The 15,108-nt window shown below is 38.4% G+C and overlaps 2 protein-coding genes across 3 annotated transcripts in view; both read right to left on the bottom strand.

Annotated features, from left to right (window-relative positions):
- pitpnab (phosphatidylinositol transfer protein, alpha b) overlaps positions 1–1,285 on the bottom strand; it is a 17,438-nt gene extending 16,153 nt beyond the window's left edge. The window contains exon 1 of the mRNA XM_014003213.1: positions 1,000–1,285. Within this exon, the coding sequence (XP_013858667.1) occupies positions 1,000–1,016 (17 nt within the window). The 5' untranslated portion in view covers positions 1,017–1,285. The remainder of the gene's footprint in view (positions 1–999) is intronic.
- A 6,230-nt stretch (positions 1,286–7,515) lies between these two features.
- slc43a2b (solute carrier family 43 member 2b) overlaps positions 7,516–15,108 on the bottom strand; it is a 13,848-nt gene continuing 6,255 nt past the window's right edge. For both annotated transcript variants that reach the window (XM_014003214.1, XM_014003215.1), the window contains 9 exon segments: positions 7,516–8,876; positions 8,950–9,073; positions 9,226–9,299; positions 9,845–9,971; positions 10,381–10,513; positions 11,128–11,271; positions 12,275–12,471; positions 12,625–12,758; positions 13,028–13,120. In XM_014003214.1, the coding sequence (XP_013858668.1) occupies positions 8,715–8,876; positions 8,950–9,073; positions 9,226–9,299; positions 9,845–9,971; positions 10,381–10,513; positions 11,128–11,271; positions 12,275–12,471; positions 12,625–12,758; positions 13,028–13,120 (1,188 nt within the window). In that variant the 3' untranslated portion in view covers positions 7,516–8,714.

A 15,108-nucleotide genomic window follows, 5' to 3' on the forward strand; every position in this document is an offset into this window, starting at 1 on the left:
ATATATATATATATGATGTTTTCTGTTTTTAAAATTTTCTAAAAGCAGTTTCCGCAAATGATTAAATTGCAGGGTCGATTTTATTTACTTATTTTTTTATTTTTTTTTCCAAAATTAGGAGGGGTCTGGCCCCCTCCTAGACCCCTGCGATTTCTGCCTATGGTCAGGGTCTAAACGATAGCTCTATAAATTGAGAACTTTTTTGCYTCCTGAGGCATCTTGATGTCCTTATAACCTAAAACAAATTCACGAAAATATGTGTTTCTATGAAGATCTTTTCAGTTCAGCCCTTTTTCACCTGCCTTCCACCGGTTTGGTCCTTACCATGATCTGATTGGCTGAAGGCCTCAGACTGTTCTTCACACAGAACACTGAGGCCCTTTAAAAAAAAAAGAACAACATGTTAAAATCGTTGAAACTATAATCCTCCCTCTTCCACAGAGCACAGACACCACTCCTTGACTCCATCATGTCCAGAATCCCACCGGTGCATCAAAAGAAAGAAAGAAAAAAAAAAAACGACCTCTCCACCTGCCCACCTCCCATGTCATCTGCTCGGAGCATCCCTCGGCCCTCCTCCACCCCCCGGGGGCCACATCTCACGCCTCTCCGCGCCCATTCCTCCGGAGCCGAACGCTGGAACGTTGCGTCGCTCCTTTCYCCTTCACCGGAGCGCACCAATAATAACACGGCACGACTTGTACTTCATGTACCAGCCATGTCTGCCTCAGCACCACCGCTCCTCAACAGCATCCGTCATTAGAGAGAAACAAGTTGAGGGCTTGTGATGTGAAGGGCAAACCTGCACACCGGCTGCTGATGTAGCCGCATTTATCTGACGTTTTATTTAAATCTGTCACTTTTACGCGCAGAGGGGAGAAAAGAACACCTATTATGGGCACGAAATGTGCTGGATGCCCTCTACACTTTTCTAATTCCCCTGCTACAATGTCAAAGCTGCAAAAGCCGCATCACGCACACACACACGCACATACTTACTATTCCTTTATGAGCATTTTCTTTAAGATATTTTTGGGGCGCTGCAGAGAGGATCTATATCCCGGGGTGGAACAGCTCCAAAAAACGGTACCAGAAACAGGCTCGGCTCTTCCCACCGTTTAGTTCATCCGCTTGCTTTTCTCCCACCTCTCTCCCCCTTTCGCTCTCTATGTCATCCTCCCTCCTCAGCCGCTTTTCTCTTCAAATTCACTTCCTGATCGCAGCCGCGGCCCGCAGAGAGAGAAGGCCTGCGGAGAGGAGGAGGAGGAGGAGGAACAGAGGAGAGGAGACGTGCTGCCCACTCTGAAAAATGATGGTTCACCGGGGGGGCGGAGTCATGCAGGGGGAGGAGCCAGCGCTGGGTGCTGCTGAAGGTAGCCAAAGCTGAGAAAGTCGAAAGCAATTAAAGATCCTATAAACTCAAATGGTGGAAACATTTTTATTGCAATAAATCTAACGTACAAAGGGTGTCCTTAACTGTGTTGTAGTTTGAAAGCATTTAGTACTTTATTGGTTTTCCAGATATAGGAGATGCAGTTCTAAATTGTGGGTATGCACTCAATGTAAACAAAGCACTTTTATATACACATTTTACTCAACCAATCTGAGCATAAATATGTACCATTGCATCAAAATAGTCAAACTTCTCAATCTCAAACAACTCTTCTATGGTTGTTGAAATCATTCAGCTGTTTCTGTTGAATTTAAAACTGGCAACAATTACAAACGTTGCTCATAAAGTTTTCATTTAAGGACACTTTTGTGATATCTTCACTTTCATGAATGGACTACACTCTCAGTAGATTTATGTAAACTTCTTTTTAATGCTTTTCACAGCAACAGCTCTGTACAACACATGGTATAACTTCTTCTGCACACACGAGTCCTGCAGTAGATTTCTTTTAGTTTTTCTTCTGCTACACCCTCTAGTGGTGTTGAGTGGTAACACAACCAAAAGACAAATATTATTAAATCAGGATACCACATTCCTCCCCCTTTAAGAGTAAACTATGCCGGTGTCATTTAACATCACAAAACTCACTACCTGAAATTATTTATGCACAAAAAAAAAATGTCTTCTTAACTGCAGCAGGAACATACAAAATTCGAACAGTGCTACTATTCAATACAACTAATATGCAAAACAAAATAACAAATTCAGACTTGTTTTTTTTTTTTATGTAATTAAACTAACATAGAACGTGGATAGATAACCCTCCTTCCAGTGAGTCCCAGAGCACATTCTTGCTCTTACTTGGGGAAGTTCACTATTTACTCACAAAATCTTTTAGATAAGNACCCTCTAGTGGTGTTGAGTGGTAACACAACCAAAAGACAAATATTATTAAATCAGGATACCACAACTTTAATCATTGATATGAGAAAAAATACAAAAAAAAAAAAAAAAAAAAACAGCAGATTTTGTTTGCTGCTACATGATTTTTGTTTGGACCAATCTCCAGTATTACAACTAATGCTCAAAATCCATCAAACATCAGCTTTTTAATCAAAGCTCGGATTTTTATTTATTTATTCATTCAGTGAAAAAAARGCTTTCTAATATAAACTGTAGCTTGTTACTACTGTCTGTTACTAATCTAATTCTAAGTAAACTCTAACCTTTTTAATTGCTTTCACTTTTGGTTGAAAAAGACTGTGTACCCCCTCCTGTCTATTAGGGCTGATCAGAGGAGATGTAAGCGAGCTTGGGGCTCACAGGAGATGCGGACCCTGATTGCAAGCTGTGTCCTCGCTGAGGCCGTGGGCCACTACTTGACTAAGTACACTTAAACTGCAGATTCTCTTCCTCTGAGTCTTTTTGACAGTTTTCAGTTTTTAAATCCTACTGCTTTAATAGATTGGCAGAGTTGTTCACAAAGCTCACCAAGTTGGCAGGTGGAGCATGCAGGATCATTATGATTAAGAAGACAAATAATAATAATAATAATAATAATAATAATAATAATAATAAATACAAGTAAAGTTTTTATTTTTATTTCATTTTTATAAGAATTCTTATGGACAAAAGAAAACCTTCCTGGGGTTAAATAAGCATCCCTGAATCCTTTATTTGCAGAGTGCGCAGCACACCTGCGTCATCATGACGCCAGTGACGTAAAAGCGTGGTTCACCATCAGTGGATGAGGGGACCACCGCTGGCACAGATCGCCCAGCTCTTTAAGCCCTTTAAAAAAAAAAGTCCTCGCATCTGATGTGATTATCTTCCTCCGCTCCCTCTGCTGCAGCTTCATGTCTGACATTATTCTGCCTCCCAACAGGCACTTTATTTGGCCTGGATCCTGCTTTATGGGCTTACAATAATTTGGGTGTAGCTTTATCTGCCATCCTGATAAATTATGGATTAAAAGCTGATTTGTAATTCTCTCAAGGACCCCTGGAGGTCGTCTGACTGTACCTTAGTTTTTGTGCATGCACGTGCACACACTCAGGGATTTACAGGATGGTCCTTTATACACGTCCCTAATCTGGGCCCACGTCCTGCAGATCATGGGAAGTGAGTCCCTGTGAGTCTAGAATTATGTAAGAGTGAAACGCAGCTGTATTTATAGCACATCTGTATCCACCTGCCAGCACTCACATCCTGGACCTCATTGGACTCCTGAGGCCCAAATAATCCTGTTGTAACTTCAAATTTATCTTTTCAAATAAAAACAGGATTGTATTTAAAGCTAAAGGTAGCAGAAATTAGGCTTTTTGCTATTTTTTTTACTTTGTTTTACAATCATTATGTTTTATAATTTTCAACTTCACTCTGTAATATAATTATTTTTTCTGTTTTTTGACGTACTGCTAGAATTTAGCTACTTTTTACTGGTCTTTTGCTACTTTTAGCTACTTTTGTTAGCATTTTGCTACCTTCACTGCTATTGTTGATGAACTTAGTTTCAACTTCCTCAGTTATTCAGTGCTCTGTGTTTTCATTGTTCATTTTATGGCTCAGCTGTTGTCATTTTCTTTATTTTTTACATGCCTCGGCGCCACTGTGGTTACTTCAAGAGCCTCGTTGGACCAGACTTGTACCAATCCTGTTTAATTTATCCCCWTTAGTCTCATTTGTTTTATCGGATAGAGCAGAAAAATGCCATTTAGGAAATGGAACCAGTAAAAAGATTCGATAAAAAGTGCTGGGTTTCTTTGATTTGTAGGTTTCTCATATGCTATCAAAGTTATGAGTGAACATGTCAGTATGAGTTGTATTTGCACCTTTCATAAACAGTCTTCGCAAGCTACTACTGTGGGAGAGTGGTTTTCATGCACCAGTTGAGATTGGTTTGCAGAAAAAAAAGAAAATGTGAGAAGTGTTAAATAACAACCACGTGAAGTAAATCCCAAGATTCCAATTTATCCTACAGAATGTAAAACGAACCGAGCATGTGATGGTTTGGCTGTGAAGAGTGGGAGCATGTGCAACAGAAGAACATGTTAAAATATAAAACACTACAGAAGACAAACTCTGCTTTGTGACTTTCTAGTGTCAAAAATTGTACACGTCTGTTTAACACGGTTCACTGAGTGAGTTTTCAAGGCCGTGTTTTCAGCTGCAGCAGATTCAGCTGAGCTTTCAGGAGCTCTTTCCTGATGTGAAGAATGTTTCTCACGTTTTGTCTCAGGTGATGAGCTGTGTAAGTGATAATAATGTGCTGGAACATGGTGTAAAGTGGCAGAGAGCATAACACTGACAGTCCTGGAAAGATGTGAGTGGAACAGGATCAGCTGTTGAAAACATAACCAGAAAATGTTTGCCTCTGAACAAGATTTCTGGCTTAGGAATCAGAAAATGTCCTGCAGCAGCACACAAAGCAACGGTTTAAACATTGTTGCAGGGGATTTTTTTTTTGCATATAATTACATTGTGTTTTTTGCACTTGTAGTTTACTGTCTTCATACATCTATCAGGTGTTTCCTGTACCACAATTTATACAGACCTGAAGACTGCAATGTATTACATGTATCTAGGTTTGACTTACTGCCCTCTGCTGGTTGCCTGCTGAATTATTCAAACATTAAAAATACGCTCAGTTTTATTGTACACATTTTTCTACTCACACACACATGCTGTGCACTCCTATACTCCTATTTTCACTGTGGCTCTGTTGGTTAGGCCAGGGGTTCCCAAACTTTTCCATGCCAAGGCCCCCCAAACAACTTTAGCGTCTTGCCGGGCACCCCCTTGCGAGTTGACAATAAAATAGCCTACATCAATATATGTAAAGAAATGTCAACTTTTCAGAAATTTTATTCACAATTTCATTCAGGATTGAATAGCTGTAAAGCTATACTTAATGCATGCTGCCTCAAACTTCCTGATTTTACTTGGCCAGGAGTTTTACAGCAGTGTTCTCCATAGCAGGGCTGCTGCTCGGTTCTTTTGGCCTTTTATTTGTCACAAACTTGCTAGCTTCAGACTGAACAAATTATTTCACTAACCTCAGGAGAACTGCCACCTGTCGTCACCTGAGTGTCACTTCTGACCAGTTTAGTGCTGAGAGCGCGAACAAACCTGGATCAACAACAAAATAGAGATGGATGGTTGTAGCAAAATCAAAGACATTCTTGCCAAAAATAAAGACATCATGTAAATCAGTTTATAAATAATAAACTTAATAAATAAATGTGCATTAATTCCCTTTTCTGTTTCCGTTTAGGCTCTATAATAAGAACGTCCACAGCATTTCAGTGTCAGCACAGTTATATCTAACCGATTTTGATCTAATTGAATTTATAAGTGGTTCACATGTGGCTATTTTACATTTCTTGTACACCTGTCTTAAAATGTAAGGCATACTGGAGCCAGGTTGGGCTGTGGATCACAGTGGGAACTTTAAAATGTCCTTTATTTTCAAATCTAAAATTTGACAGATCAGAAAAATGAGCATGGGAAACAACCGTTCAATACATTGTTATAAATTACACTTAAAATAGTAATTGAAAAACAGACTGAATTTTTTGTTAATATTTAACATTTTTATTTTAACTTCTTAAGCCCCAAGAGGTTTTCTTGTTGTTTTTGCTCAAAATACCATGCCAAAATGTAACTGAGTGTATCTCAGAGTTTACAAACTCTACTTACAAATCTTGGTATTCAAATAAAGCTAAATATTTGGAAGATTTCATCAGAAGTGTAAGTATTAAAACCGTCACTGTGGTTTTAGAGATATTGGGGATGGATTTTTTTCACTCTCACCTGAATATTTTTTCCATTAGACAGTATATAACTCATTTAAAACTAAAATGATGAAGGCTAAAAACTCTTGGAAACCATAAATCCACTTGTGGACATTACCTGTGCAAAGATTCAAAAATAGACTGGAGCAAAGTTACAGAGGTTTTAGTAAAGAAATAATTTTGTGTTTTGTCATTCTGCACAGTACAGACCATGTTCCTTTAATAAATGTTAAGAATTCTTAAGTTTTTATTTCAAAAGTTATTTTTTTTTCTTACTTGCCTGAAAAGACTTCTTATTGAATGTTTGTTCTTTTGAAAAATTATCAAAACATTTATTTTGTCACCATACAGTATATAAAAAATAAATAGAAATTATATTAGACTTCATTTGGACCATATTCTCTCAAAACCAAGAAAAAAACTTTCAACACACTTTATAGTCTATTTTGACTTGCTTTATAAAAAATAATGTAAAAATGTTTCCTTTACAGATTTGCTTGAATGTATTTACAGATTTGCAATGATGACATTTTGTACAGTTTGTTTACTTTCCGATTCAACTGCTTGATGTTTGAACTGTGTTTGGTGAATGTAAAAATAGTTTCCTTGAGCTTTTGGTCAGGATTCTTYGGTTTCTTTTGATATCAAACATGTCCAGGTTCAACAGACAGATCCAAGAAATAGAAAACCATTCAGCTTTCTGAGGCCCCCTGGCGGCCACCCAGGGGGCTGCGGCCTCCATTGGGTAGGCTGTTGCCTCTCAGCAAGAAGGTTGCCAGATCAAATCCCGTGTATAATTTGCATGCTCTCTCTGTGCATGCATCAGTTTCCTCCCACTAGACCAAAAAACATGAATGTTAGGTTAACTCAGTGATTCTCACTTCCGGTCCTCGTGACCCACTACCCTGCATGTTTTAGTTGTTTCCCTGCTTTGGCACACCTGATTTAAATGAACGAGTGATTGGCAGGCTTCTGTAGTACTTAAAGACATGCTGAAGAGCACAGCAGATGAGCACAGATGGACTTTCCAAGATGTACCCTGCTCCTTGCACAGTGACTGCTGAATATGGACACCAGTGACCACCACGACATGGAAAGGAAGAAGCAAAGATAATGGATGGATTACAGATAACCAAAATTTCTTACTTAAGTAAAAAAAAGTTACTTTGTTACTCAGCCTCAGTGTTTTTCAACCCTGGTCCTCAAGGCACACTGCTACCAGTCCGTGGCGGTAAWGCACCAATTTTGCTGTATATACAGTACATACATACATGTATGTATGTGTGTGTGTTTGTGTGTGTATATATATAACAGATGATGACAACAATGAGCAGTGAAAAAACCCAAACTTTTATTTATCTCACAAACTCTTCCAGTTACCTGCTTAAAAAAACCCACTCATCTTTATCTGTAGAGGCAGTAGAAGGGTTTTAACCACACAAAACAGGACAGGACAAAACGTTTGCTGCACACTATAAAGACACCAAGAACTTTATGAAGTGTGAATTAAAATGAACCCTTTTCTGAAGTTTAAAGGCAAAGATTTTTTTTAGTCTGCTGTAAGAGAATGTGCAGTAGACTGCATGGAAAAGGCTGTAAAAGTGCTGTTTTATCTCTTCATGGTTTCTCAAACTGGAGGACACTCACTCAAGCTAAGGCATCTGAATGATGATAATTATAGATAAAACAAAAATAAATTATTGAGTACCGCATGTATTACAACGGGTAGACTATGGTTTCACTGATGTTAGAATGGTTAGTTCTGAACAAACATTCTAAAGGCACTTTGTTAAGTATATAACAGAAAAGTCCAAAGAATAAAATAAAATAAATACTCTAAACACACATTAAGTTATTTTTTAGAAAAAAATACTAACAACCATCCAGTTTAATAGGATGTTGTAATCTACAGTGTCAGATGTTAGCCTTGCAACAAATCTAGCTCCACAATCGTGACTGAATATTCTGTTGGTCCAAGTTTCCACTCCTAAATATACTCTGTCATCTTTCAATGAAATCCAGTTCACAGACTGGAAGGTTTCACTGTGCAAAGAGATGAAGATGATGTGCAGACATGTTTTTTTACCACACAGAACAAAACCAAACTTGAAGTATTAGCATCACATGCTAAGGCTTGTTGTGAAAGTGATGCTTTAATCATCTTTAATGGTGCAACCTTTTTCTGCTGCATGTGGAGAAAACTGAATCAGTCTAAACGRTGGAAAGGAGCTGCGCTGGTTTCAAAAAGAAGGGAAGAAATAAAAGAGTCCCGAGGATTTGGGGGAATACGGATGGCTGACGCCTCTTTCCTTTCACAGTTTTTCCTCTCTTGCTCTTTACTCCKCTTAGGTTTCTCCTCCCCCAGCCATTCATGGGGCGATTTGTCATGACAGKGTTCCCTGTAGTTTTTTTTTWATTTTATTTTGGAATTTCAACTTTTAGGTGGGCCTTTTATAACAAATTCTCTGAGGCTTATATGTTGACTTGCCCCGTGTTTTCTTAGCATCTTCCTCTGTCTCCYTCATCCTCTAAACGAAGGCTTCTGGGACATCTGAGCCGTTGATTTTGATGTAGATTTTAGCATTTTCAGCTTTCTGCAGTTGCTGTTGATGAAGAGTCCGTCGAAAGCAGATTAAGTAGAGAGGCAGCAAGAAGCCCAGCATGCTGAGAACGAGGAGTCCGATGTTGACCTGGAGGATGACATCAGCATTAGACAAGCCCAAGGGTTTCACTGTTCAAGTTTGCGTGTTTTTCTGTTCTTACCCAGAATGGATCTCCACCAAGAGGTCCCATCATAGCCAAAAACAGGGGTTGTTGCAGGAGAGCAAAAACTGCACTGGCCAGAGACTGCATCCCAGTTAAACTTCCAAACTGTGAGGATGGATATCTAAAGAGGAAGAGGAGATCAGTTATGTGAAACTTTGAAAAGTGCCTTCTCATCTAGGATGTCAACGGGCTGTAAAGATCATGGACTGGACATAAATACAGAAAGAATCTGAATGTTTTTTAACAAAAGGCATCAGGAGAATAAAAACTTACACAGCAGCYTAAAGACCCCCAACAGCAGAGTGGATAAATCCTCTCACCACAGTGTGTAAGATGAAAGACAAAATCTGAGGTAATATGAAGAGAGAAGAAAGCAGGCTGGATATTAATCAGTCTTAAAGGGACCATTCGGGTCTTTTAATATGAGGTTCTGTGGATTTGCAGTTAAACTTGCAAAACACAATCAAAGAAGAAGCTTTGTAATGTGAAACTGTTAGTCGTGTAAAGCTTATTCAGTTTGATGGCTTTATTGTGAATGGAGTTGCTTTAGGATGGTAGAAAACCACTTTGATCTTGACCTTACAAACTATTAGCTCATCAMTACGGTCAGAACTCTTCTATATTTCACTAAACTTATCCCAAGGTTGATCTACAACAGMTAAGATATTAATTGCTCACACCCCTTTTTCAGAACTCAACTTCAAATAATCCAAGTGAGCAAAGTCAGGTTACAAAGTTAACCAAGGAAAGGTCACCAGTGAGGACCAAGTTAAAACAGACATTGACAGGCAACATTTCATTGTAAAACCTTCATACATAAACAGCTCTGTACATTTACCATTKACTAAAACAACACTGAGTGAACACGGTCAACACCAGGTTTTCTGCTCACCTGTAATGGGAGATTGGGTATCAAGCAGGTGATTCCAAATCCCACCAAAAGCAGGTTTGTGAGGACGAATGCTCGCAGGGCGTTGGTCACTTTCTGGGTCTTTCTGTCTCTGCGCTTTGTTTCACCCCTTGATGGGAAACGGGAAAAGACCAGAAATATGTCAGCTTAAGCACTTTTATTGCAACYTTTCAAAATACATTGTTTATGAAATGTTGCAATAAAAGTGCTTAAGCTGGCCTATTTCTGCGCTTTGTTTCACCCCTTGATGGGAAACGGAAAAAGCCCAGAAATATGTCAGCTTAGGCACTTTTATTGCAACATTTCATAAACAATGTTCTTCAAAAAGTAACAATTTCTAGTTGTACGGAGCTTAAGTCTCCTGTAAAAAACAACAGTCGACATATGGATGAGTAATAAAGACCAAGAGTCTTTAACTTGGTCTTGTTACTGAGTGATTTAAAAAAAATGTTTAAAACGAAGGGTCAAGACAGAGCATGTTATTCTTCTTTGCGATGAACTACTCAGGCTTGACTCACTTGCCAAAGGGCTCCTTGTCGTCTTCGCCGTCATCGCAGTCCTTCAGTTTCCAGTCCATGATTTGACCGATCACAGGGGTGGTCATCAGGCAGAGCAGCTGCAGCACGCCAAAAATGGAGGAGTACAAACTAACTGAAGAGCAGAATAAGAACAATTAGTTTATTAGGAAGRAGGGAATACAATGAAATACTTTTTGTGTACAATATATTTTGTTTTCAGTGGTTTCCGAGCAGGTTAGTTTGTCAGTACAAATTAGTTCAGAGCATTAGAGCCATATTGAGAGCAACAAGAGTCAATATGAGACCATTAGGAGGGGAGTTTATGGCTCAGAGAGCAATGATACATGAAAAGTGTGTCGTGTGAAACGGCTCGTATGATGTTTGTTCTGTTGATTCTGAGAGGCAGCATGAGTTAATAAATAAACTAATGTTACCTGCTGGCTGCAGATTAAAGCGGAATAACAGGGGCTGAGTTAGTAAGTCAACTAAGGGAGTAAAAAAAAATCTAGATGCATTTAAAAAAAATGGCAGAAAGTGAATCTAGCACTGTAATAACCAAAACTAGAGATGGATTTCTGCTTGTGGCTGGCTACTAAAAAAAATCTACAGGTCAAACTTTTCATCTTACCAACTTTTATCTTTTCAGCTGGAAATTGAATTAAATCATGTAAGTCCCACTGCTTTTAATTCATCATTTTTTGAAAGAGCTTTAGCAATGCTTTTCAAAGTAAAAGCAAACCAACCAACCTGTATTGAGGTCCCCACCACAGAGAGACTCCAGAACGCTGTTCATGGCCCCCATGTAGAAGAGGAGACGAAGCTGAGTGATGCACATGGTCAGAGCGCTCAGCAGGAAGATCGGGCTCATGATGCTCTTCAGAAAGGACTCGGCTGTGGTGGAAGAACAGGAGAAAAACAAGTTGAATAAACTAGAGAAACTGATTTTCCTCAAAAATGCAGTGTCGGTGCTTTATGCTGAACGATTTTTTGCTGAAATCAAGCTGAAAATGTTTAATAGCAAGACTGTTCAATTTCAATTTGAACAAATGACTTTTGCTGAAAGCAGGACATCAAAAGTGAAAAATCAGTAAAAAGAAAGAAAAAAAAGGTAAAAAATTTACTTGGAAAAGGCAAAACAGTAGCTAAAACAAGCAAAAAAAAAAACTTAAATCTTCCAACTGAGCAAAAACAAGAAGAAAAAATACAAAAACTTGCATTTTTTTTTAAAAAATAACTAAATAGCTAGTGTAAAATGGCCAAGAAAGTAATAGCTGAAGTTAGTACAAAGAAACAGAAAGAGTACAGTTGCTGGATTAAGCTAAAATTATCAAAAAAAAAGGTGAATTTAGCTGAAGTTGCTAAAATCAGACAGCAGCTGAAAGAAGCTGAACAAAAGTACAAATATTTTTAATTAGTAAAGAAAAGCAGAAAAGATTCAAATCAACAAAATAGAAGCCGATGAAATAGGAAATTTGCAAAAAGAAGTCAAAAAGGAGAACCAGAAGAGGAGGTTAGAAGGTACAGTAAAGATTTACAAGTGTGAAAATTTTGAATGAATTTTGGAAGATCATTTAGTTGAGGAGTGCAAAAAATAATGTTTCATTTACAYTTACACGTTAGGCTTTTTGTTTTGAGCCAAAAACGTGTAAACTTGTGTTGATACTGTATGTACAATTTTAACTCCTAAATCTTTTTGCCATATTTATTTTTACATGTGCATACTTCCTTTTTTCCTTGAAGTAAGAGTCCTCCTGGTGAAACAGCACTTATATGTGAGGCTACAAGGACCCAGAGGTGCTTTCATATCCTCCATCATCAGTTTAAATTGAGTTATATAGATTTTCTGTATTAAAATCTTTTGGTTTGAATATTGTTAATCATGTTGGATTCTTACATTCTTCCTGTGGCTTGCAATCCATTTCCAGGTCCGTGGTGGAGAGGCAGAGATTATGTCCATCCTTGCCCACCACCTCCTTCTGCTTCACGTTGTTGCTCACGCTCAGACGCCGGCCCACTGTGGTCACCTGTCTGTAGAACTGCTTCCCTGTGATTTTATGGTCGAAGCCCAGCCAGCTAAACTTGATCTTTACACTGAAAGGGTTGAGGAGACAAAAATTTATTATTCYTCCTTTGGTCAAATTTCCCTTGGTATTTCATTAGTAGTTCAATGTTTCTAAAARYTATCATATAAGCAGGAGTGTGGGTGTGTGGTTCTGTGCAGCCATCTGTARGTGGGTTACTAACGTGTAGTCCATGTCTTCTGGTCCTGGGAACGGTTCCAGTGGCCAATTGAAGAAGCAGTTCAAGAAGACCAGTCCAGCACAGGCAGCCCACACCACCAGTATGGTAATAAAAGATATGTTCAAATCATAGATGACCTGTGCACAAGATAACACAGATAAATGCAAAATRAGACAGAGACAGGAAATATAGTGCATCAGAAATCAGAAATTTCTGTCTTTTTCACAAGTTTTATATTTATATATATATAAAACAAACAGTAGCTTCAGGAGCACCTGGATGAACCATATAGCAACCACACCTGGTACCTCTTCCTCATGCTGCTGACCAGGTTGGTCACACATACTGTACAGATTTAATGTTTTTTAAGCATGACAAAAGTTTGAAAATGAGGGCATGTTTTTACCTTTACGCCAGGAAAAGTGACAGCAGAGGAGGCATACGAGCCYATCATTAGGGCAATGAAGGTCGAACGGAGGTCTCCAAACATGTTAGGGAGCTAGACAGTGAGAGGAAATAAGAGAGTAAAAAAAAGGYGGTTATAATTTGTTACATACTACTCTTCTTTGCTCAAAGTTAAAAGCTAAATAGTAACTGGTATATGCAAAGTCTAAGATTATATAATATGCACCCTGCTGCATTTTTTTTTAGAAATGAAGAAGAGAATGAGGGCACTGTGAAGATGATGCCCTCTGACACTGGGGTCAGAGTGCACAGTGGGAACCAATTACTAAGCAAAGATGACTCTCCATCGGAGGAAACAGGAAACAACACAAAACAGTATCACAACACACAGCTGCTCCACATACAACACAGCTGAAGCAGTCAGAGGGGGTGASTGGGTTGAAGAAATGAGAACGCTTTGAGGAAGATGCTTATCAAGCATTCACACTACTGAGACACATTTTTCCTTCGTATATCTTATGGGCATGAATCTTGTTCCAAGGTATTTGTGCTATTTGAACAATTTATGGCAAAATGTTCAGCTCCTTCAGGACTTTCCGGCTATGACTTTTGATACTTCAGCAATTATACTTTTTTAAGATATTTAGCATTTTGGCCACCTTTGTCTCATTGAAAATGAATGAAGCTGCTTTTAGCATTCTTAAAACCCTTGAAAATAGTCATGAATTGGTCCTGCTTTTTATGTTTTGTTTAGCTGCTTTCTGCTAATTTAAGATGTTTTTAGATACCTTTTGGCTAATTTGAGCTTTTTTTTCAGCTAAATTCACCTTTTTGCTATAATCCTTGTTCAAATTTAAGCTACTTTTAAAAACAGTTTCAGCTTTTTTTTTAGCTATTCAGCACAAATCTTCAAGCATTCAGTACTCATAATGTATTTTTGCAGGAATTGCAAATTCTCTAGTTAATTTTTTGTTTTAAAGAAAAAGACTTGACAACACACAGCCGACAAAAGAAAATGTATTTTTTTGAAGAAGTCGGGAGGAGCCAAGCTAAGCTAGCTGTAAACTGAAAAGACATTTACAGCCAGTTTCCTGCAAACGCTGGCGGCACCTGATTGTTACCCAACAGGCATCATACTTCAAACAGCTCCTGAAGGTCTGAGGACAAGTTGGGTCCACTAGTCAAGGATCAGGGCTTGGATTTAATGATTAAACCAACAGTAAGGATTTCTTGAAAGTGGTTGTCGAGGAGGTGAAGTGAACCCAGGGGTAAACATGGTTTCATGGAGGCRACAGAAAAGGCTGCAATTAATGAGACATTTAATGGGGTGAGACAAACACTACATTGGAGGTGAAACTGTAGCCTGTGGTGGTATAGGAGGAAAGATTTAGTGGAGAAGAGCCTCTTGTAATAAACAACATCACCATGGTAGAGCTCTGGGCTTCAGAGAGAGACCATATATGCGCTAATGGTAAAAGGGGAACCAACTGGGCGATGAAGAATAGCTGGAACAAAATGCAAATGAATGGCACAGCAGTGACCCTGTGATCCCTGGAAATAATGAAAGGAATCTGTGTTGTTGTCTTGTTTTTGAAGAAGTTGTCTTTGCCGAAGTGTTTTGGGAGAAGTGCAGACTTTGCTCCCTTAAAAGCTGCTAAACTAAGTCAAATGAAATAAAGTAGGATTTCAGAGCAGCTGAAACCAGTAAATGTTGTTATACATGTGCATGAGTCAGTGCTGACTCAGCTTCAACTCAGAACATTCATGGTGCTCTGACTAATCCAGAATTATCAAGTTTGATGTCAATTTTAATCCAGCTCAGAATTCCATAAACGAATTAGCAAATAAATTATAATTTGCAAAATAATTTCTGCAAATTAAGGCTGTTATAATGTTCAGGTTTGAGAAATAATTTAGCAGAACTTTGTTTTAGACTAGTGAAGGCGTTGCACACTAGTAAAAATCAAACTTTAGGGGTTCATAAGTTCAGGCTATTTTTTGCAGCAATCATTTTGACAGTTAGGACTAGCAAATACTAGTTCTGATAAAAAATATATTTAGTTTGAACAGAAACAAAAATAA

The sequence above is a fragment of the Austrofundulus limnaeus genome, unplaced genomic scaffold (assembly GCF_001266775.1).
Source record: "Austrofundulus limnaeus strain Quisiro unplaced genomic scaffold, Austrofundulus_limnaeus-1.0 Scaffold17, whole genome shotgun sequence".
Classification (NCBI taxonomy): domain Eukaryota; kingdom Metazoa; phylum Chordata; class Actinopteri; order Cyprinodontiformes; family Rivulidae; genus Austrofundulus; species Austrofundulus limnaeus.